This window comes from Ranitomeya imitator, chromosome 3, assembly GCF_032444005.1.
Source record: "Ranitomeya imitator isolate aRanImi1 chromosome 3, aRanImi1.pri, whole genome shotgun sequence".
NCBI lineage: Eukaryota > Metazoa > Chordata > Amphibia > Anura > Dendrobatidae > Ranitomeya > Ranitomeya imitator.
This window is the reverse complement of record NC_091284.1, coordinates 163,159,330-163,183,753: the sequence shown is the minus strand read 5'-3', so window position 1 is coordinate 163,183,753 and position 24,424 is coordinate 163,159,330. Positions and strand designations below refer to the sequence as shown.

The 24,424-nt window shown below is 42.1% G+C and overlaps 1 protein-coding gene across 3 annotated transcripts in view; it reads left to right on the top strand.

Moving 5' to 3' along the window:
- PNPLA4 (patatin like phospholipase domain containing 4) overlaps positions 1 to 24,424 on the top strand; it is a 230,113-nt gene that overhangs the window by 78,297 nt on the left and 127,392 nt on the right. For all 3 annotated transcript variants that reach the window (XM_069761578.1, XM_069761579.1, XM_069761577.1), the window contains exon 5: positions 20,682 to 20,747. In XM_069761578.1, the coding sequence (XP_069617679.1) occupies positions 20,682 to 20,747 (66 nt within the window). The remainder of the gene's footprint in view (positions 1 to 20,681; positions 20,748 to 24,424) is intronic.

Here is a 24,424-nt window from a genome sequence, read left to right as displayed (position 1 = left end):
ATTTACCTACGATCACGGCCAGGTCATATCGCTGGTCGTGATCGTAGGTAAATCGTATAGTGTGATGGTACCCTTAGAGAACCTTGCTGACCATAAGAGCTTACACTCCCCAGGAGAGACTTGCCCAGTGACTCTGGAGATAGAAAAAATGACTATGTAGGGTGGGTGACACTTGCTTGGCAATAGGATTAAATTAATCAGGCACAGTTTCTCACAAAAACAGTCCATTCCAGTTTATTTAGACTCATAAACCGCGCCACAAACAGTTCATTATGTACATCAACGGAACACATTAACCACCAACAGTCTGTTCTAGTGGCAGATAATTCTCTGCCTGTAACCCCATTTATCTTGAGTTACCTTACAGGAGCTCTGGCTCCACAAAATGACTCTTGTCAATCCTGGTTCCCAGGGGAAAGCTGCCAAACTGGGATCACCGTCCTTGTAACCAGGGTACCTCAGATTATCCAGTCCTGCAGTAGGAACTGTAGCTTCCCCAACACAGTAGCAGTCCCAGGCTCTGCAGATATGGCCTCTCCATGCACTATTCAGGAAGTCCAGTCCCAGGCACTTCCAACACACAGGCCCTCAGTCCATGGCTTCACCATGTGCTTCTAGGAATCCAGTCCACTCTAGGACATTCCAACACACTGACCATTCAGTCCATGGCCTCACCATGTGCTTCCAGGAATCCTATCCACTCCAGGACATTCCAAAACACAAGCCATCAGTCCATACACTCTGACCATGTGACCCAAACCCTGATCACATTATGTACCTATAAACACCCCCATAGGTGGGGGTGTGTTTGGTTAGCCAGTCCCGCCCAACACTCCGACTAAGCCTGCAAGCATCCCTTATAAACAATGCAAATACTTGTGGAACTACAGGTCCCAGAACAGCAATACTACAGGCTTACAGTGCAGACTCCCTCTGCGACACATACCGGCCATTAACAATCATGCCGGACACTGTTTCATTATCACCATTACAGATACGCCTCCATGCATATCCTGAGGAGCACATACAGGGCCCCCTGGCTATAACATGGGTCACTGCATCACACTATTCATCAACTCCCTAACAAACATGAACTTGATTCCTGAGTGCCCATGTAACTACTCCCAACCTGGGCTGGCACTAATAGTTAATAATGGCAACCAAATTGTTGCAGACACAATTTATGCAGTGGGGGAAATAAGTATTGATCCCTTGCTGATTTTGTAAGTTTGCTCACTGACAAAGACATGAATAGTCTATAATTTTAAGGGTAGGCTAATTTTAACATTGAGAGAAAGAATATCAAAAATAAAATCCAGAAAAACACATTGTATAAATTACATAAATGTATTTGCATTTTGCAGTGAGAAATAAGTATTTGATCCCCTACCAGCCATTAAGGGTACCGTTACACTAGGCGACGCTGCAGCGATACCGACAACGATGTAGATCGCTGCAGCGTCGCTGTTTGGTCACTGGAGAGCTGTCACACAGACAGGTCTCCAGCGACCAACGATCCCGAGGTCCCCGGTAACCAGGGTAAACATCGGGTTACTAAGCGCAGGGCCGCGCTTAGTAACCTGATGTTTACCATGGTTACCAGCGTAAACGTTAAAAAAACAAACACTACATACTTACCTTCAGCTGTCTGTCCTCCGGCGCTCTGCTTTCCTCTGCACTGTCAGCGCCGGTCAGCCGGAAAGCACAGCGGTGACGTCACCACTGTGCTTTCCGGCTGGCCGGCGCTGACACAGGATGCAGGAGTGCATAGAAGCAAAGCGCCGGGGACAGACAGCTGAAGGTAAGTATGTAGTGTTTGTTTCTTTAACGTTTACGCGACCAACGATCTCCCAGCAGGGGCCTGATCGTTGGTCGCTGTCACACATAACGATTTCCTTAACGATATCGTTGCTACGTCACATAAAGCAATGATATCGTTAACGATATCGTTATGTGTGATGGTACCTTAAGAGTTCTGGCTCCTACGGACAGTTAGATAAATGCTCCTAAACAACGCGTTGCCTAAAAGTCTCCTGTCCACAGACTCAATTAATCAGTCAGACTCTAAGGGTACCGTCACACAGTGGCATTTTGATCGCTACGACGGCACAATTTGTGACGTTCCAGCGATATATCTGTGACGTTCCAGCAATCTCGCTGTGTCTGACACGGTCCTGCAATCAGGGACCCCGCTGAGAATCGTACGTTGTAGCAGATCGTTTGAAACTTTCTTTCGTCGTCTAGTGTCCCGCTGTGGCGGCATGATCGCATGGTGTAACAAAGATGTGCACGATATTGTATACGATGTGCGCATAGTAACCAACGGCTTCTACATCGCACATACGTCATGAAATTATTGCTCCAGCGTCGTACATTGCAAAGTGTGACAGCAGTCTACGACGCTGGAGCGATATTGTTACGATGCTGGAGCGTCACGGATCGTGCCGTCGTAGCGATCAAAATGCCACTATGTGACGGTACCCTAACTTTTACAACATGATCAGTTGATCTCTCATAAACTGATCTACGCTACTGCTTCAGCAATTATGTAAATGCTTTGTTATACAACCAGCAAGAACAACTGCAGTATGTGCCACCCTTGGAAAAGAAGACTGGAGACAAAGATCAAGGTGACACGAATGGAAATCAGCCAACTAACAGAAATACAGAAGGGTGTAAAGATCAAGAGTAAGACCAAGCAGGAAAAGTGCAAAGGCCTGAGCTCAATTGAAGCCCTAGAGACTGCTAAACAAAGCCTCACAGCACTCACTGCAAGACTAGGGAGATAAGTTAGAGAAGCTGAGGCCAAGAAGATAAATGCCCTGTTCTCCAAAGGACCATCCAAGGTGTACTACCAACTACAGAGTAACAGCACAAAAGCAGCAACTCTACCAATAGCAGAGACTGACCAATACTGGAGGGTCATATGGGAGAAGGAAAAAACACATAACGCCAGTGCAATGTGGTTGCAAGATCTGAGAATTAAACACAGCAACCACCTAGAGCAAGAACCAGTCACCATTACAGAAACAGACATTCAACAGCGGGTAAAGAACATGAAGAGCTGGACAGCACCTGGCCCAGACATGATCCACACCTACTGACACACTTATTGACTGTTTCCGGATACTTTAGATCATCTATTGAAGAAAAACTGAGATTACCTGCAGTACCAGACATGTATCACTAATCTGTGGTTTTCCTCTTCATAAAATGTTTACTTAATGCCTCCTTCAGAGCTGGTAAGTGCTGATCAGTGGGCATGCTAAATGTCAGACTACCACCAATCTGATACTAGAAACATACCCTAAAGATTATCAGAAAAGTAGAGGAGAACCCTATTGAAGTCCAAAGCATGTGGAGCATTAAGATTAGCACCAAGAGGTTTTTTTTTTCATTTTTTGTTACAGTTTAAAAGAAACAACTAGAAAAAGTGCAGTTATTATGACATATTTTTGTAATTTTTCAGTTTTTATTTACATTTTAGAAATAATGATTTCACTATAAAAGCATGTTTTATCGGGAAGAAAGCAAATTTTCATGCTGTCAGTACAAGAACCCTCTATTTTTTTATTTTTTTCCATCGAACTAGCAGTATGGGTACTTGATTTTTCTTGGTGTGTTGTAGCACTTATAGGTACCATTTGAGAGTATGTTGATTTTGTTATACCTTTTTCTATAGGAAATTGCAAAAAAATGGAAGAAAAAAATTGCAAAAATCGAAGGAAAAAAGTAGTATTTTAAAGCCTTTGTTAGGCTCCAGCTGCTATAGTAACCACATTGATGCCCCACAATATAGTTTAAAGTGTGATTCTCCAGCCAATCCAAAAGCGATTTCATAAAAACAGCAAACAAAACTTAAATCCATGAAATTTAAAGAAAATGTCAATTTTATAATAAAATAAATACTCTAAATGTAATATTCTGATTGTATATTTTTAATGAATGCTGCAGAAAAAGTAACATATTTTTGTGATGTTTATTGCTTAATAATATAGGGACATTTTTAACAAAAATATTTTCTTGTGTACCATAAACTTTTTTCCTGCAGTAAATTATTTTTACTGAACTTTCTCCAATTTAACATTTACAAAGGGAAAAATATTGATGCGCTACTGCTACTTCAGATGCTATGAAACACCAACATAGGTCGTGCTGGAATACTGTATGCTGTTATCTGTTATGGTTTTATTATTATCGAACATGCGGGGGCTTTGGGATGCTGAGGGTATTGTGCTTTTCTGTGAGCAACATCCATTTGAAAAAGGGACCCTTATCACTGCCCTTGACATTCTCCATCTCATAAATTTGTTTAGCTCATAAAAAGCGTAGGAAAACTGCTGGATGATAATGATTATAAATTGTATGGAAAATAATATGCACCAATAAATGCTGTTTTACGGCTGCCATGACCTTTTGCAAATGTATTTTTCTCTTTGTGACATAGGATTTTTTATCTTATGCACATGAAGCTAAATTGGTAGATTTTTTCATCAATAATACAGCTATTTCTAACCACTACATTTTCAATTCAACATATTTTTACATATCAATTTTGCAATCCATTGCAGTTTTAAAATGGATGTGCACAAAGTGTGCTTTATTAAATGAATGCCTTGGGAGGTTTGTAACTATAATGCAATATATCCAATGGAGTGGTGCAACAAAAGAAAGGACAGTTACTTGTATTGCATGTATTGTCAATTCTATGACTTGTTGGCCATTAACGATGATTGTTAAATCAATGCTGCTTGGCATATAGCAATTGAAATTGTCGCTGAAGTATAGTGCAAGAGTTGTGGAAAAGGCTACAATCAATTGAAATCAGTCAAAGTAATGCCGGTTTTGCAGCAATGTTGGTTTCCTTTCAAATTTCTCATTTGAGAAGTTACACACTGTCCAAAAGTACACAGAAAAAGATCCTAACAAGTGAGTTTTAGAACGCTAGCTGCTACAAATTGCATAAAATTGAGCATTCAGTTAAGTAAGTTTCATAGATAGTTATCAGCAATACAAACATGTCCAATGACATGTCAATCGCAATTAGGGACCTTTACCATAATAATGATTCCCAGATGATAACTAAACAAGGGGTGTGTAGACAATACATAACCTAAAAAAATTGATTGGATACACTGTATCCAAACACACCACTCACAAGAGGGCATATTAAAAAGTATTACATGTATTGAAAACATTTTTTTACAATACGAAAATTCATAAAATGTCAAAAATTGACATCAACAAACAATTATACACGAGGAAAAGAGTTTTCTCAAGTAAAACACGTGGTAGAGTGGGATTAGTAAGAGGATATGGGTTAGTGCAAAAACATGTCACATCGATCTATCCTGATATATGAAGCAAATGCCAAGCGGCTGCTATATCCCAGGATAGATCTGTGTGACATGTTTTTGCACTAACCCATAACCTGTTACTACTCCCACTTTACCATGTGTGTTTTACTTGAGTAAACTCTTTTCCTCGTATATAATTGTTTGCTGATGTCAATTTTCAACATTTTATGAATTTTTTGTATTGTAAAAAATTGTTTACAATAAATGTTTTACTTTTTAATATACCCTCTTGTGAGTGGTGTGTTTGGATACGGTGTATCCAATTTTTTAGGTTAGTTATCAGCAATAGTAGAATGGACTCTAATGAAGAGCTCAGAGACTTTTACAATAGTGTCTTCTGCAGATACGTATTACAACAGTTCAGCACTTTTCTTCCATAATAAGACTGGGCAGCAGAATAATACATTTGCTTTGAATTAGTGCCATGTATAGACTATTATTTTATTAAATATTAGCACAATATTTGTCCACCCTCAGAAAAAGAGGAAAGAGGCAAACTTTAAGTCCTACAGTTTGTTACTAGTTTGTATGGTGCCATTAATTTGACAGCGCTTTACATACATCTTCATCATTGTCCTCAATGGGGCTCTGAGTCTAAGGGCTCATACTCATCTGCAAGGAAAACAGATAAAAAATCGGATTGTCCTCTGGCAATGTTAATCTATGAGTGCCTGCTCATCTGCAATTTTTTTTTTTCTCAGCTGAAATCAGATTAAGAAAAAAATTGCAGCATGTTGCAATTGACCTCACATCTTGGACAAGACTTGCCAACAAAATTCAATGGATGTGAGAAAAAAATTGCACAAAGCTGAGGGAAACTGAGAACTAAGAAAGCACAATAGGGTCTTATCTGATGACAATGGGATGTAAAAAAAATGGAGAAGCACTCACCTTGTAAGGTTGCAAACAGGCAAAATATAATGGTTTAGTCTGGATGAAGAGGTCCTGCGTGACCTTGAAACCTGTTGACTTTTAATCCTGCTTAATAAATGTCATAAAAAAAATTGCACGGTACTCAAACCATGCGACTGTCGATTGTTTTTTTTACATGCCCATGTCCTTGAAAACCCAACATTTCAGCAGCCGTGTACAGTAAAATCACAGCGTGACCTGACAAAATAGAATAGATATATACAAAAAGGATAGATATAAAGAGGTCAGTGTCCTATATAATTAATACAACGTATGACGCTTATTGTACATGTATTTAACATAGTTAGTAAGGCCGAAAAAAGACATTTGTCCATCCAGTTCAGCCTGTATTCCATCATAATAAATCCCCAGATCTACGTCCTTCTACAGAACCTAATAATTGTATGATACAATATTGTTCTGCTCCAGGAAGACATCCAGGCCTCTCTTGAACCCCTCGACTAAGATCGCCATCACCACCTCTTCAGGCAAGCAATTCCAGATTCTCACTGCCCTAACAGTAAAGAATCCTCTTCTATGTTGGTGGAAAAACCTTCTCTCCTCCAGACGCAAAGAATGCCCCTTTGTGCCCGTCACCTTCCTTGGTATAAACAGATCCTCAGCGAGATATTTGTATTGTCCCCTTATGTACTTATACATGGTTATTAGATCGCCCCTTAGTCGTCCTTTTTCTAGACTAAATAATCCTAATTTCGCTAATCTATCTGGGTATTGTAGTTCTCCCATCCCCTTTATTAATTTGGTTGCCCTCCTTTGTACTCTCTCTAGTTCCATTATATCCTTCCTGAGGACCGGTGCCCAAAACTGGACACAGTACTCCATGTGCGGTCTAACTAGGGATTTGTACAGAGGCAGTATAATGCTCTCATCATGTGTATCCAGACCTCTCTTAATGCACCCCATGATCCTGTTTGCCTTGGCAGCTGCTGCCTGGCACTGGCTGCTCCAGGTAAGTTTATCATTAACTAGGATCCCCAAGTCCTTCTCCCTGTCAGATTTACCCAGTGGTTTCCCGTTCAGTGTGTAATGGTGATATTGATTCCTTCTTCCCATGTGCATAACCTTTCATTTATCATTGTTAAACCTCATCTGCCACCTTTCAGCCCAAGTTTCCAACTTATCCAGATCCATCTGTAGCAGAATACTATCTTCTCTTGTATTAACTGCTTTACATAGTTTTGTATCATCTGCAAATATCGATATTTTACTGTGTAAACCTTCTACCAGATCATTAATGAATATGTTGAAGAGAACAGGTCCCAATACCGACCCCTGCGGTACCCCACTGGTCACAGTGACCCAGTTAGAGACTATACCATTTATAACCACTCTCTGCTTTCTATCACTAAGCCAGTTACTAACCCATTTACACACATTTTCCCCCAGACCAAGCATTCTCATTTTGTGTACCAACCTCTTGTGCGGCACGGTATCAAACGCTTTGGAAAAATCGAGATATACCACGTCCAATGACTCACCGTGGTCCAGCCTATAGCTTACCTCTTCATAAAAACTGATTAGATTGGTTTGACAGGAGCGATTTCTCATAAACCCATGCTGATATGGAGTTAAACAGTTATTCTCATTGAGATAATTCAGAAAAACATCCCTCAGAAACCCTTCAAATATTTTACCAACAATAGAGGTTAGACTTACTGGCCTATAAATTCCAGGTTCACTTTTAGAGCCCTTTTTAAATATAGGCACCACATTTGCTATGCGCCAGTCCTGCGGAACAGACCCCGTCGCTATAGAGTCCCTAAATATTTGAAAAAAATGGCGTGGGATCCCCCAACATTTTTTTTAACCAGGCAGAAGGAATGCAGACAGCTGAGGGCAAATGTTTATAGTCTGGGAAAGGGGTAATATGGTGGAGAAGACCCAGGTTTCTATATCCAGGCTTGCACCAGATCGATCTTCCTACAAATCATTCATCCATCACGTCACCATGGCTCGAGATCGAGCCGTAAGTTTTTATAAGAAAAAAGTCTAATATGACAATAAAACCAGAGCCTAAGTTTTCAATGCAAACTACCAGTAAGGTGTGGCTGGGGCTCTCTCTTTGATAATACTATGACATTATTGATGAAGTCTTTTTCAAAAGGGCAAACTAGTAGTGATGATGGCTGCTTTACTTGCAGCAGTCAAAGCAGAAGATATGGAGTGTTACTGAAAATGTGAAACTTGCCCCATTGTAGTATGATTTACTTTCATCACTCAGCCAATCAGAACACAGGATCCATCTGGTTACAAGAGGAAAGGAGGGCCCATAGGAGTGTCTCAGGAGCCCTGTCACTTATGGATGAAATATCCTTCAGAGCACATGGACACTGAAACTGTCTATACCATAGATCATAGATTAACAGAGAAGTAGATGCTTCATATAAGTTGAAGGCATGGCACTCTTCTGTTGTATTTCATTTGTCATCTTTCACTCATAGCCATTAGTCAGCAATATTTTTAATGTTTTGGAATCAGACCAGTTGTGCTAGTACTTTCTTATACGTTTTGACCTATATGAATTTATTGGCTGTTCTGACAGTTTAATATTTGTCCTTTTTGATAGGTACAAATTACTGCGAACTTGTAACATACCACAAGATCAGTCATTTTAAAGATGCTCTAAACTAGTCATCTAGTCATCGCCCATGTTACAGTGACTTAGAGCCTTATGATTTCCCATACTTCTTGATTTCAACACATCAACTTCCAGAATAGACTTTTCACTTGCTGCCAGATAAATCCCACCCCATATCATTGGCCATTTTCACAACATAATATCATTAACTTCACACGTCGGTGCTGTTAATCTTATGGTTCTGTAAATTGGCCAAGAGCTCTAATCAAGACAGGACTGCTGTCTGGTTACACCCTGGTACTTTACAGGAAAACAGTGTCCCAGTCCCTGTGTGCTTTTAAGTGTGGGGTGCAACACACGCACTTGTAGGCCACAAGCTTCCATTGTCTTCAGGCTTCCATCCTAGGGAACAGATGCACACAATTCAGGGGATTCAAAGTTCATTGCAACAAGCAAATGCTTACTGATCAGTTCATGTTCATCAGGGTGTAACAGCAATTCATGTTACTTACTTCTTTAGTACAACATATCTTCATCTCTACCATTTTTTGTCCTGAATTATCTGTAAGCCCGCTGACTCTCAGCCTCAGGAATTTCCTGTCCACTTAAGCAGTGCACCCGGGACCTGCCACCTGCCCTTCACGCAGTTCCATGTCCATCGACCTCAAGATGTCAGAAAACCAGGCACTCTCACTAGAACCTGGACTGAGCCATAGGCTACAGATGTTGCCGGAATCTCCGCAAGGGATATGAGTATAGCCTCTCACTGCCTCGAACAACTGGCTTTGTATCACCCTTGCATCCTATTGCACCTTTACTTGACCTTGTCACAGTACTTCCCTATCTGATTTGCTATCTTGAAGTGCCACTCTTTACTTAAGGTACCTTCACACATAACAATATCGTTAACGATATCGTTGCAACGTCACGCTTTTTGTGACGTAGCAACGATCCCGCTAATGATCTCGTTATGTGTGACAGCGACCAACGATCAGGCCCCTGCTGGGAGATCGTTGATCGTTGGGGAATGATCAGGACCTTTTTTTGGTCGCTGATCACCCGCTGTCATCGCTGGATCGGTGTGTGTGACGCCGATTCAGCGATGTGTTCACTTGTAGCCAGGGTAAATATCGGGTTACTAAGCGCAGGGCTGCGCTTAGTAACCCGATATTTACCCTGGTTACCATTGTAAAAGTTTTTAAAAAAACAGTACATACTCACTTTCCGATGTCTGTCATGTCCCCCGCCATCAGCTTCCCTGCACTGACTCTGCGCCGGCCGTAAAGCAAAAGCAGAGCACAGCGGTGACGTCACCGATGTGCTCTGCTTTATGGCCGGCGCTGACACAGTCAGTGCAGGAAGCTGATGGCGGGGGACGTGACAGACATCAGAATGTGAGTATGTAGTGTTTTTTTAACTTTTACAATGGTAACCAGGATAAATATCGGGTTACTAAGCGTGGCCCTGCACTTAGTAACCCGATGTTTACCCTGGTTACCCGGGGACTTCGGCATCGTTGAAGACAGTTTCAACAATGCCGAAGTCTTTCCCCTGATCGTTGGTCGCTGGAGAGAGCTGTCTGTGTGATAGCTCCCCAGCGACCACACAACGACTTACCAACGATCACGGCCAGGTCATATCGTTGGTCGTGATCGTTGGTAAGTCGTTTAGTGTAACGGTACCTTAACACTAGTTCCCACCCTCTGAGATAGATATATCCATTAACTATATCTTCTCAAATAGCCTAAACCTATTGTCCTTATATTATGTCCTTTTCCATTGCTAAGCAATAGTGATGAGCGAGTATACTCGTTGCTCAGGCTTTCCCGAGCATGCACGGGTGGTCTTCCAGTAGTTGTGAGTGCTCGAAGATTTAGTTTTTGTCGACGCAGCTGCATGATTTATGGCTGCAAGCCAGCCTGAGTACATGTGGGGGTTGCCTGGTTGCTAGGGAATCCCCACATATATTCAGGCTGTCTAGCAGCCACAAATCATGCAGCAGCATCAACAAAAACTAAGGGTATGTGTCCACGTTCAGGATTGCATCAGGATTTGGTCAGGATTTTTCATCAGTATTTGGAAGCCAAAACCAGGAGTGGAACAATTAGAGGAAAAGTATAATAGAAACATATGCACCACTTCTGAATTTATCACCCACTCCTGGTTTTGGCTTACAAATACTGATGAAAAATCCTGACCAAATCCTGATGCAATCCTGAACGTGGACACATACCCTTAGTCTCCGAGCACTCACAAATACTCGGAGACCACACGAGCATGATCTGGAAAACCCGAGCGACGAGTATACTTGCTCATCACTACTAAGCAACTTAACTATATGAACAGTACTATACTATTACAGATGTAACTCTGTGCTTACTTTGCACTACTAACATTATACATTTACACTTTACATCCTTATGCGCTGTACATTGCTCTTACACAATGTAAAAAATGCACATCACTGTTCACATTACATTTAAAACCACATGACACTGTACAAATAGCTTGTTGTTTTCTTCAGGGGTAGGAAGGCAGCATAATAGTCCATTACTCTTACAGTTGGTTGATGTGTGTATATTTTACATTTTTGGTCCATTTGCAAAAATTATTCAAAATACCCGCTGAGATTATTTCTTTGCAAGTTTCATTGATTTGAAATCCTTCTATGTGCACATCCATTTTTATCTTGTTTCTGCCTTGTCATATTAACAGCAAAACAGTAACATTACCTGCTGATTCTGTTGCTCCCAGCTCCTATGTAGACAAAGTCATTCTTATCAACCATAGTTAATTTGTGATAACATTGCCACCTATTGTTTTTACCACAGACTGAAAGTAACATGCTATTGATACCTACTGAGAAGAACTCTTGAGATAAAGTCTGGAAAACTATGCTAGATGAAAGTCTTTATCCCAAAAAGAAAAGGGAAACACAATATAGACATCAGAGCAAATTCCCTTTATATATTGGAGTCAATCACCCTACTTCCCTGATATCATGCAAGGTGAATAAACTAAACTTGGCAATATATAACTTAAAAAACATATGACAGTTCTGTTTTTTTTTTCTTTGGAATAACAGTAATAATAATATATTTAAAAGAACCATAAAAAATGATTTGATATAAATTCCAAATCAGTGCTGGTAAGGCAATATATCATGGGGGACTTAAAGGGAACTTGTCACATGAAAAATTGCTATTAACCTGCAGATATGAGGTTAATCTGTAGGTTTATAATATTCTGAAACTTCCCAGTGCTGGCACTTAGACCGTAGCTGCCTGGAGGAAATTGATCCCTTCCCGACATGCGCCATACTTGTACTGCTCTGCGGGAGCAGCGATCCCGCAAAGAGCAGCACAGATATGGTGCACCAATTCTGTGGCCTCACTTTGAGCACCGAGGTGAACGGGTGCAGATGTCAGCTCTGTGTGAGAGCTGACACCCCACAGTAATGCCCATGATTGGTGCTAGTGAGTCGCCCACCAGGGCCATGGGGTACCCGGTACCGGGTCCAGTGTTCACAGGGGGATGTCATGGTTGTGACCCGGTCCGTGGCCATGGGTGCCCATGTAAAAGGGGAAATTGAATAAAGTTTATGTTCGTGATGCCACCTGTGGTATTCGGTCAGTGGGGACCGACGCTGCTTTAAGGGGTCCTCTGGGGTGATGTTATGGCACCTAGATGGTATAACTTCCCACAGGTGAAGTGTATCCTCAGGGCTCCCGGTGTATAGATGGAAGATGGTGAATGGCGCAGTAAACAACGAGGACACAGTTTTGCAGTCTCTTTACCTGGTTTACTGAAGACTTCAGGCAGCCACAGTCCAGGGTACCAGATCATAGGACAGGCAGGGTCCAGCCGGCTTGGAAGCGAATCCAGAGTTCCCCTTTACCAGGTGGAGTTAAAAGCCTTCTTCTAGCGCGGTGTTGATGTAGTCCCTTACTGCCTATGGCTTCAGATAAGGTCCTCATAGTTCTTCTCTCTGTCCCCCATATAGGATAGGACAATACCTGTATGACAGGGAACTCAAGCCTTTTTAAAGGGTCTCTATCATGCCCCGGGCTCTATGTGTTACTGTGTCTTCAGGTGTGTGTGGCGGACAGGTAACTTGCAGTTCAGCTGTCCTGCAGGTTCTGATGTAAGTCTTAGAGTCCCTTACAACCTCGGTGTGCTGGCTACCATTTTTCGGCACTTTGCCAGGGAGACAGTCTGCTCACTGCTGTTCTTCCCCTGGTGTCCTCGCCTGTGCCTCGCTCTCCTTCACCCTCACTGAACGATGTCCTTTCCTTCTGTATGTCTCTTTCTCCAGGAGCTGTAGTACTTCAGACTGCACAGCCCCTTCAGACCTTCTGACACTCTATGTCGGTCTGCTCCCTTCTGTCTCTCTGACAATCTGACCTCTCCCTCCAAACCACAATATATATCATATGCAGGGGAGTCATCTAGAAATAGGATCAAAAGCTCCCCCTTGTGGCCTGCAGTGTGAATATGTGTGTATTGTGGTTACCTGATAAAAGGTATCCTTCATCGCTTCCAAATGTAACATCACTCTCCCCATGACTAAAGCAACGCTACTGTGACAACCAGGACCCTGGGGCACCACACTAGCACCGATCGCGGGCATTTAATCCCTCTGATGCCGCTGTCACTAGTGACAGTGACATCAAGGAGCATTGTCCTGATCGTGTTGTCCTGGAGGTCTCCCCAAAGACCCCTGACCGCAAGATGGCCACGAGGTCCTTCAAGGAAGGTAGGTTCTCAGTCCCTGCTCAGAGCAGGGACTGAGAAACGTCCTTTCTTGCCTGTCAGTCACTTCTCTGATGTTCTGGGGTGCAGATGCATTACAGAACATCAAATCAGCGATCTGATGTAATACAGTGATGTCCCATGGGACAATGTAAAAAAATTAAAACAAAAATATTATGTGTAAAAATATTTTTTTACAGATCCCTAAATAAAGAAAAAATAGGAAACAAATATTTTCCCAATAAATACATTTATTTATGTAATTAAAAAAATAAAAAATAAAAGTACCGTATATACTCGAGTATAAGCCGAGATTTTCAGCCCAAAATTTTGGGCTGAAAGTGCCCCTCTCGGCTTATACTCGAGTCAAGGTGGGTGGCAGGGTCGGCGGGTGAGGGGGTGAGGGTGCTGAGGCATACTTACCTAGTCCCAGCGATCCTCGCGCTGTCCCTGCCGTCCCACGGTCTTCTGTGCTGCAGCTTCTTCGGGGTGGAGCCGCCTATTCATTTCTCTAATCAGCGGTGCCGGTGACCGCTGATAGAGAAAGAAGCTGCAGCACCGAAGACCAGGCAGAGGGACAGCGCGAGGATCGCCAGGACTAGGTAAGTATAGCATATTCACCTGTCCTCGTTCCAGCCGCCGAGCGTCGCTCCATCTTCCCGGCCGGCGCCTCCATCTTCCCGGCGTCTGCGCTCTGACTGTTCAGGCAGAGGGCGCGATGACGCATATAGTGTGCGCGGCGCCCTCTGCCTGATCAGTCAGAGCAGAGACACCGGGAAGATGGAGACGCCGGAACGAGACGCCGGGAGCTGCAATCAAGGGAGGTGAGTATGTGTTTTTTTTTTTTTATTGCAGCAGCAGCAGCGGCGGCGGCAGAGATTTATGGGGAGCATCTATGGGGCACAGTGAACGGTGCAGAGCACCGTATATGGCACAGCTATGGGGCACAATGAACGGTGCAGAGCACCGTATATGGCACATCTATGGGGCACAGTGAACGGTGCAGGGCACCGTATATGGCACATCTATGGGGCACAGTGAACGGTGCAGAGCACCGTATATGGCACATCTATGGGGCACAGTGAACGGTGCAGAGCACCGTATATGGCACATCTATGGGGCACAGTGAACGGTGCAGAGCACCGTATATGGCACATCTATGGGGCACAGTGAACGGTGCAGAGCACCGTATATGGCACATCTATGGGGCACAGTGAACGGTGCAGAGCACCGTATATGGCACATCTATGGGGCACAGTGAACGGTGCGGAGCACCGTATATGGCACAGCTATGGGGCACAGTGAACGGTGCGGAGCACCGTATATGGCACATCTATGGGGCACAATGAACGGTGCGGAGCACCGTATATGGCACAGCTATGGGGAAATATGAACGGTGCAGAGCACTGTATGGCACAGCTATGGGGAAATAATGATCTATTTTTATTTTTGAAATTCACCGGTAAATGCTGCATTTCCACCCTAGGCTTATACTCGAGTCAATAAGTTTTCCCAGTTTTTTGTGGCAAAATTAGGGGGGTCGGCTTATACTCGGGTCGGCTTATACTCGAGTATATACGGTACACATATTTGGAATCGCCATGTCCGTAATGACCTGCTCTATAAAAGTGTCCTACAAGTTAACCCCTTCAGTGAATACCATCAAAAATAAAAACAAGGCAAAAAACAATGCTTTATCATCATACCACCGGACAAAAAGTGCAATAAAACATGATCAAAAAGGTGAGTGTAAATAAAAATGGTAAAGCTAAAAACGTCATCTTGTCCCGCAAAAAAATACGTTGCCGTACAGTGGAAAAATGAAAAGTTATAGCCCTTAGAATAAAGCTGTGCAAAAATAATTATTTTTATCTATAAAATTGTTTTTATTGTGTAAAATCGCCAAAACATAAAAAATGACATAAATTGGGTAATCATACTGACCCAAAGAATAAAGCTTGCCTTACCAATTACTACCAACGAAACTGTATAAAAATTGCCCCTATTCAGGTTACATGTGATCGAAAAAAAAAATTCAATTGAATGGAGTTGAATTGTGATACTACGCCTTATGTTTATTAGAGTCTATTAAATTATTATGCACTTCAAGAATATTAACCCCTTTCTGACATCTGACGTACTATCCCGTTGAGGTGGGGTGGGCCCGTATGACCACCGACGGGATAGTACATCATAGTGATCGGCCGCGCTCACGGGGGGAGCGCGGCCGATCGCGGCCGGGTGTCAGCTGCCTATCGCAGCTGACATCTGGCACAATGTGCACAATGTGCCAGGAGCGGTCACAGACTGCTCCCGACACATTAACCCCCAGCACACGGCGATCAAACATGATCGCGGTGTGTCGGCAGTATAGGGAAGCATCGCGCAGGGAGAGGGCTTCCCTGAGACCCCCACAGCAACGCGATGTGATCATGTTGCTGCGAGGGTCTCTTACCTCCTCTTTCTCCTTGCAGGCCCGGATCCAAGATAGCCGCGGCATCCGGGTCCTGCAGGGAGGGAGGTGGCTTCACAGCGCCTGCTCAGAGCAGGCACTGTGAAGGCTGCAGCTGTGCATGTCAGATCGCTGATCTGACACAGTGCACAGCAAAGTGTCAGATCAGCGATCTTACACTATAACATGATGCCCCCCCCCCCAGGGGCAATGTTATAGTGTAAAAAAAAATATTCACATGTGTAAAAATAAAAAATAAAATTTCCCCAAAAAATCCCCCCCCCCAAAAAAAATATTGTTCCTATAAATACATTTCTTTATCTAAATAAAAAACAAACAATAACAGTACACATATTTAGTATCGCCACGTCCGTAACGACCCCACCTATAAAACTGTCCCACTAGTTAACCCCTTCAGTGAACGCGGTAAAAAAAAAAAAACGAGGCAAAAAACAATGCTTTATTATCGTACTGCCAAACAAAAAGTGGAATAACACGCAATCAAAAAGACAGAAATAAATAACCATGGTACCGCTGAAAACGTCATCTTATCGCGCAAAAAGAGAGCCACCATATAGCATCATCAGTGAAAAAAAAAAAAAGTTATAGTCCTCAGAATAAAGCGATGCAAAAATAATTATTTTTTCTATAAAATAGTTTTTATCGTATAAAAGCGCCAAAACATTAAAAAAATGATATAAATGAGGTATCGCTGTAATCGTATTGGCCCAAAGAATAAAACTGCTTTATCCATTTTACCAAACTCGGAACGGTATAAATGCCTCCCTCAAAAGAAAATCATGAATAGCTGGTTTTTGGTCATTCTGCCTCACAAAAATCGGAATAAAAAGCGATCAAAAATTGTCACGTGCCCGAAAATGTTACCAATAAAAAAGTCCACTCGTCCCGCAAAAAACAAGACCTCATATGACTCTGTGGACCAAAATATGGAAAAATTATAGCTCTCAAATTGTAACGCAAAAAAATATTTTTTGCAATAAAAAGCGTCTTTCAGTGTGTGACGGCTGCCAATCATAAAAATCCACTAAATAACCCGCTATAAAAGTAAATCAAACCCCCCTTCATCACCCCCGTAGATAGGGAAAAATAAAAAAAAAATTAAAAATGTATTTATTTCCATTTTCCCATTAGGGTTAGGGCTAGAGTTAGGGCCAGGCTTAGGGCTAGGGCTAGGGTTAGGGTTGGGGCTAGGGTTAGGGTTAGGGCAAGGGTTAGGGTTAGGGTTAGGGCTAGGGTTAGGGTTAGGGCTAAGGTTAGGGTTAGGGTTAGGGCTAGGGTTAGGGTTAGGGTTGGGGCTAGGGTTAGAGTTAGGGTTGGGGCTAAAGTTAGGGTTAGGGTTTGGATTACATTTACGGTTGGGACTAGGGTTGGGATTAGGGTTAGGGGTGTGTCAGGGTTAGGGGTGTGTTTAGGGTTACCGTTGAGATTAGGGTTAGGGGTGTGTTTGGATTAGGGTTTCAGTTATAATTGGGTTGTTTCCACTGTTTAGGCACATCATGGGCTCTCCAAACACGACATGGCGGCCGATCTCAATTCCAGATAATTCTGCATTGAAAAAGTAAAACAGTGCTCCTTCCCTTCCGATCTCTCCCGTGTGCCCACACAGGGGTTCCCCCCCACCTATGGGGTATCAGCGTATTCAGGACACATTGGACAACAACATTTGGGGTCCAATTTCTCCTGTTACCCTTGGGAAAATGCAAAACTAGGGGCTAAAAAATAATTTTTGTGGAAAAAAATATGTTTTATTTTCACGGCTCTGCGTTATAAATTGTAGTAAAACACTTGGGGATTCAAAGTTCTCACAACACATCTAGATAAGTTCCTTGGGGGTCTAGGTTCCAATATGGGGTCTCTTGTGGGGGGTTTCTACTGTTTAGGTACATTAGGGGCTCTGCAAACGCAATGTGACGCCTGCAGACCATTACATCTAAGTCTGCATTCCAAATGGCGCTCCTTCTCTTCCGAGCTCTCCCATGCGCCAAAACGGTGGTTCCCCCCCACATTTGGGGTATCAGTGTACTCAGGACAAATTGGACAACAACATTTGGGGTCCTATTTCTCCTGTTACCCTTGGGAAACTACAAAACTGGGAGCTAAAATATAATTTTTGTGGGGAAAAAAAGTTTTTATTTTCACGGCTCTGCGTTATAAACTGTAGTGAAACACTTGGAGGTTCAAGGTTCTCACAACACATCTAGATAAGTTCCTTGGGGGGTCTACTTTTCAATATGTGGTCACTTTTGGTGTGTTTCTACTTTTTAGGTACATTAGGGGCTCTGCAAACGCAATGTGACGCCTGCAGACCATTACATCTAAGTCTGCATTCCAAATGGCACTCCTTCTCTTCCGAGCTCTCCCATGCGCCAAAACGGTGGTTCCCCCCCACATATGGGGTATCAGTGTACTCAGGACAAATTGGACAACAACTTTTGGGGTCCTATTTCTCCTGCAACCGTTGGGAAAATACAAAACTGAGGGCTAAAAAATAATTTTTGTGGGGAAAAAAAAGTTTTTTTATGTTCACAGCTCAGTGTTATAAACTGTAGTGAAACACTTGGGGATTTAAAGCTCTCACAACACACCTTGATGACTTCCTTAGGGGGTCTACTTTCCAAAATGGTGTCACTTGTGGGGGGTTTCCATGTTTAGGCACATCAGTGGCTCTCTAAACGCAACATGGCGTCCCATCTCAATTCCAGTCAATTTTGCATTGAAAAGTCAAATGGTGCTCCTTCCCTTCCGAGCTCTGCCATGCGCCCAATGGTTTACCCCACATGTGGGGTATCAGCGTGCTTAAGACAAATTTTACAACAATGTTTGGGGTCCAATTTCTTCTCTTACCCATGGGAAAATAAAAAATTGGGGGCAAAGAGATCATTTTTGTGAAAAAATATGATTTTTTCTTTTTACGGCTCTGCATTATAAACTTTTGTGAAGCACTTGTTGGGTCAAAGTGCTCACCACACATCTAGATAAGTTCCTTAGGGGTTTACTTTCCAAAATGGTGTCACTTTTGGGGGTTTCAATGTTTAGGCACATCAGGGGCTCTCCAAACGCAACATGGCATCCCATCTCAATTCCAGTCAATTTTGCATTGAAAAGTCAAATGGCGCTCCTTTACTTCCAAGCTCTGCCGTGCGCCCAAACAGTGACTTACCCCCACATGTGGGGTATCAGCATACTCAGGACAAATTGTACAACATCGTTTGGGGTCCATTTTCTCCTGTTACCCTTGGTAAAATAAATTAAATTGGAGCTGAATTAATTTTTTTGTGAAAAAAAGTTAAATGTTCATTTTTATTTAAACATTCTAAAAATTCCTGTGAAACACCTGAAGGGTTAATAAACTTCTTGAATGTTGTTTTGAGCACCTTGAGGGGTGCAGTTTTTAGAATGGTGTCACACTTGGTTATTTTTTATCATGTAGACCTCTCAAAATGACTTCAAATGAGATGTGGTCCCTAAAAAAAAATGGTGTTGTAAATTGCTGGTCAACTTTTAACCCTTATAACTCCCTAACAAAAAAAAATTTTGGTTTGAAAATTGTGCTGCTGTAAAGTAGACATGTGGGAAATGTTACATATTAAGTATTTTGTGTGACATATCTCTGTGATTTAATTGCATAAAAATTCAAAGTTGGAAAATTGCAAAATTTTCTAAATTTTCGCCAAATTTCCATTTTTCATAAATAAACGCAGGTAATATCAAAGAAATGTTACCACTATCATGAATTACAATATGTCATGAGAAAACATTGTCAGAGTCACCGGGATCGGTTGAAGCGTTCCAGAGTTATAACCTCATAAAGGCACAGTGGTCAGAATTGTAAAAATTGGCCTGGTCATTATTGTGCAAACCACCCTTGGGGGTAAAGGGGTTAAGATACCAAAGATTGTAGCTTATATCTGCTAAACAGGCTTAATAAACTTTTGGACTTTGCAGAATATAAACAAATGTTCCATATTTTGTCTCTTACATGTTAATATTTGTATTTTCAATATTTCATTTTGTTACATGTCAATGTACCAATACTTAGAGATCTGGCTCTTTTTTTATATAATGTATTTATAAAACATTAGTGAACTAATTTCTACCAGAACGATAAAGAGTTCTTGTCAATGGGAAAAAAAACGTAAAAGTCAAGTTTAAGATTTTTTGACATTGCCATATGTTGAATAATGCAGAATTGTAGCTACCGTGTATCTTGGAGTAAAAAAAATGTGTTTCAGTAGCTAACAAGTATAACAAAGTGACTAAAAAGGACCTGAGCACTAGTGTGAAATTTCCAGCTTATTACTATTTCATGCCTTTTATATAACAAGGCAATGGCAAGGTTCATCACCTCCAACTATATTGAATAGCTCAAGACTGCAATTGCTGTTCTTCCTTAAAATAGGAATATATGGCACCTAGAGCATAGAAAAGACAGTCCTATTTTAAGCATGGTTGTGGTAATTTCATTTAATTGCACTAAAGTAAAGGTGTTTAAGAGTTGCTCGCTAGCTAGAAAATCATATTTTATGTCACTGTGCTGCTAAATTTTTATTAAATTGATCATTTCAAACCCTTTTTCAATTCCTTGCAGGTGCTTTTGGCAAGTTGTTTTGTTCCTCTGTATGCTGGTGTCAGTGCTGTTAATTACAAGGGAGAGGTAGGTAATAATCAATATCATGACTATGAATTTTATTAATTTAGATTTGATGTCTTATATACTTGAGATATTTAACCTTAACTGACAAAATATCTCAGTCTTTTTTAAAGTAATGCATAGGTTTAAAAGCAACCAAGAATTTCTTTCTAAATCTTTGACTGAATGTATATTTTCAAGATTAAGTTTAGTGGGGATGAATACCAGATAAAGTCAATTTACTAAATGAACGCCGTTCAAAAAAAAAATAGATATTTGTACTATAACTTTTATATAAGCCCACATATATTTTAACCACTTAAGGACCAAGCCACTTTGCAGGTTAATTACCAGGCCTTAAATTTGAAATCAATTTATCTATCTATCTATCTAATCGTCTAAGGTCCATTTCCGTCTGTCTGTTTGTCTGTAATGGAAATCCCGCGTCGCTGATTGGTCGCGCCCGACCGGCCGCGACCAATCAGCGATATTGGGGCTAGATTTAAACACCGCTTATGCAGCATCAATAGTAAAAAGATATAATGTTAAAAATAATAATAAAAACAAAAATCGTGATATTCTCACCTTCCGGCGTCCCCAGCAGCTTTTTCCGCTCCTCGTGATGCTCCAGTCCCAGTAATGCTTTGCGGTAATGACCCCAGATGACATAGCGATCTCGCGAGACTGCTACATCATCACGGGTTATTGCCACAAAGCATCACTGGGAACGGACCTGGCGGGAGCATCGCTAAAGGCCTGGGCTGGATCTGGGGGCCGCCGGAAGGTGAGTATATAACTATTTTTTATTTTAATTCTTTTTTTAACAGGGATATGGTGCCCACACTGCAATATACTACGTGGCTGTGTTATATAATACGTAGGCTGTGTTATTTACTGCGTGGGCTGTGCTATATACTATGTGGGCTGTGCTATATATTACGTGGTCTGTGTTATATACTACATGGGCTGTGTTATATACTACGTGGGCTGTGTTATATACTACGTGGGCTGTGTTAAATACTACGTGGGCTGTGCTATATACTACGCGGCTGTGCAATATAATACGTGGCTGTGTTATATACTACCAGGCCATGCTTTATACTACATGGCTGTGCTATATACTGCGTGGCTGCGCTTTATACTACGTGGCTGTACTATATACTACATGGCTGTGCTATATACTATGTGGGCTGTGTTATATGCTATGTGGGCTGTGCAATATACTAAGTGGCTGTGTTGCATACTACGTGGCTGTGCTATATACTATGTGGGCTGTGTTATATGCTATGTGGGCTGTGAAGTTTACTGCGTGGCTGTGTAATATACTACATGGCTGTGTTACATGCTACGTAGCTGTGCTATATGCTACGTGGGCTGTGTTATATACTACGTGGGCTGTGTTATATGCTACGTGGCTGTGCTATATGCTATGTGGGCTGTGTTTTATACTACGTGGGCTGTGTTATATGCTACGTGGCTGTGTTATATTTCTCTGCTGTATCTGTGCATCATGAATCGTGGTATGTGTTAAAGGGGGCCCACTGAGACTCTTTCACCCGGGCCCTCAAAAACCTGGAGCCTGCTCTGGCTTCACTGATTGGTCGTGCCCGGCCAGCCAGCCGAATCCTTTGCATTCATTGCATTATTCTTAAATCTTCATAAATAAACTACATACATATTCTAGAATACCCGATGCACTAGAATCGGGCCACCATCTAGTGTGGTTATAATCCTGGAACACTTCAACAGATCCTACTGATTCTGAGACAGTTTTTTCTTGACATACTGTACTTATGATAGTGGAAAAAATTCTTCAAAATTTATTGTGGTTATATGTGAAAAAAATGTTAATTTTACAATTTTCAATTTTAATGCCCCTAATGTTAGGAGTCGAGTTTCCGCTGCTGCACAGGGGGAATCTGGAACCATATCCATGGCGGTCTCCCATTCTCCTCCAGCTGCAGTGGAGCCTGCTCAGCAGAGACATCGGTCCCAGGGTCTGGCTCAAGCTGATACTGTGCGCTTGGTTACTGCTGCCTTTCCAGGCTCTGCCTTTGTAGCCATTACTGATCAGCAGTGAGCAGGCATTTCAGGGACTAAGTCCTGCTTTTCCCTTATTGAGCATGCCCACGGGACGACCTCCCATTGGAGGTCATGTGGTGGCTCCTCTTGGACCACTAGGAAGGTCCTTGAGTGCTGTGGCTATAAAAGGTTTGCATGGCTGCAAGGATATGCTCTAGTGTATGCTTGAAAGCGTGTGTGTGTGGATGTGTGACTGTCGCTCTTTAATCATCCCCCTTCCTAGTGTTGTTGATTGTTCACGAATGGGGGATGCTTGCTCTCTGGCACCTGATAGTGCTACCTGAACACCTAGCACATGATCCAGCGTCTTATTGCAGTGACTGCCAACGCGGCGCCGTGCGCTAATAGAGCACTTTCCTGACCCAAGTCTGGGTGGTTAGTGGCGTCCGCCAGAGCGGCACTGCACGCACTCTTGTGTATGAAATTATTATTTCTGTTTAACTCTGACACCCCAGTAGTGGTGTCAATCACAAGAGGTCTAGAGGAACTCTTTCCCTTGGTCTTGGGATAGAGTTCTGTGAATTCCTTGCTGCGCTCCTTGTGTGGTACTGCGGCCCTGTGACGCAACAGGGTTCGCTTCTTTCATACAGGGTGAAGCTAACCCGTGTGTGTATCCACATTATACCGCCATATAGTCTTTACTTAACAGCAGGTTCCATCTCTGCATGGTGGACCCCGGGCTGCAAACGCACCTTATACCATCTTCCTAATTATTTGGTGTGTTCCGCTAGCCCTAACTCCTAATTCAGAGCGTTATGTCACACAAGATAGTTAAAAACATTTCTCACATATCTATTTTACATCAGCACAATTTTTCAAACATAATTTTTTGGGTTAGGAAGTTAGAAGGGTCAATAGTTGACCAGCGATTTTTGATTTTTCCAACAAAATTTACCAAAACCATTTTTTTCAGACCACATCTCATTTGAAGTGACTTTGGGGGCCTATATGACAGAAAATACTCAAAACTGACACCATTCTAAAAACTGCACCCCTCAAGGTGTTCAAAACCACATTCAAGAAGTTTATTAATCCTTCAGGTGCTTCACGAGAACTGAATCAATGTGGAAGGAATAAATGATTTAACTTTTTTTTCACAAAACTTTTACTTCATACACAATTCTCTTTATTTTCTCAAGGGTATCAGGAGAAAATTAACCACAATATTTGTGTAATTTCTCCTAAGTACACATATACCCCATGTGTTGAGGAAAACCACTCTTTTTGCTCATGGCAGGGCTCTGAATGGAAGGAGCACCATTTGAGGTTTTGAATGTAAAATTGGCTGGAATCAAGAGCGGATGCTATGTTTCGTTTAAAGAACCCCTGATGTGCCTAAACAGTGGAAACCCCCAACAAGTGAACCCATATAGGAAACTAGACCCCTCAATGGACTTACCTAGTTGTTTATTAACATAGTAACATAGTACCATAGTTAGTAAGGCTGAAAAAAGACATTTGTCCATCCAGTTCAGCTTGTACTCCATCATAATAAATCCCCAGATCTACGTCCTTCTACAGAACCTAATAATTGTATGATACAATATTGTTCTGCTCCAGGAAGACATCCAGGCCTCTCTTGAACCCCTCGACTGAGTTCGCCATCACCATAGTAGTTC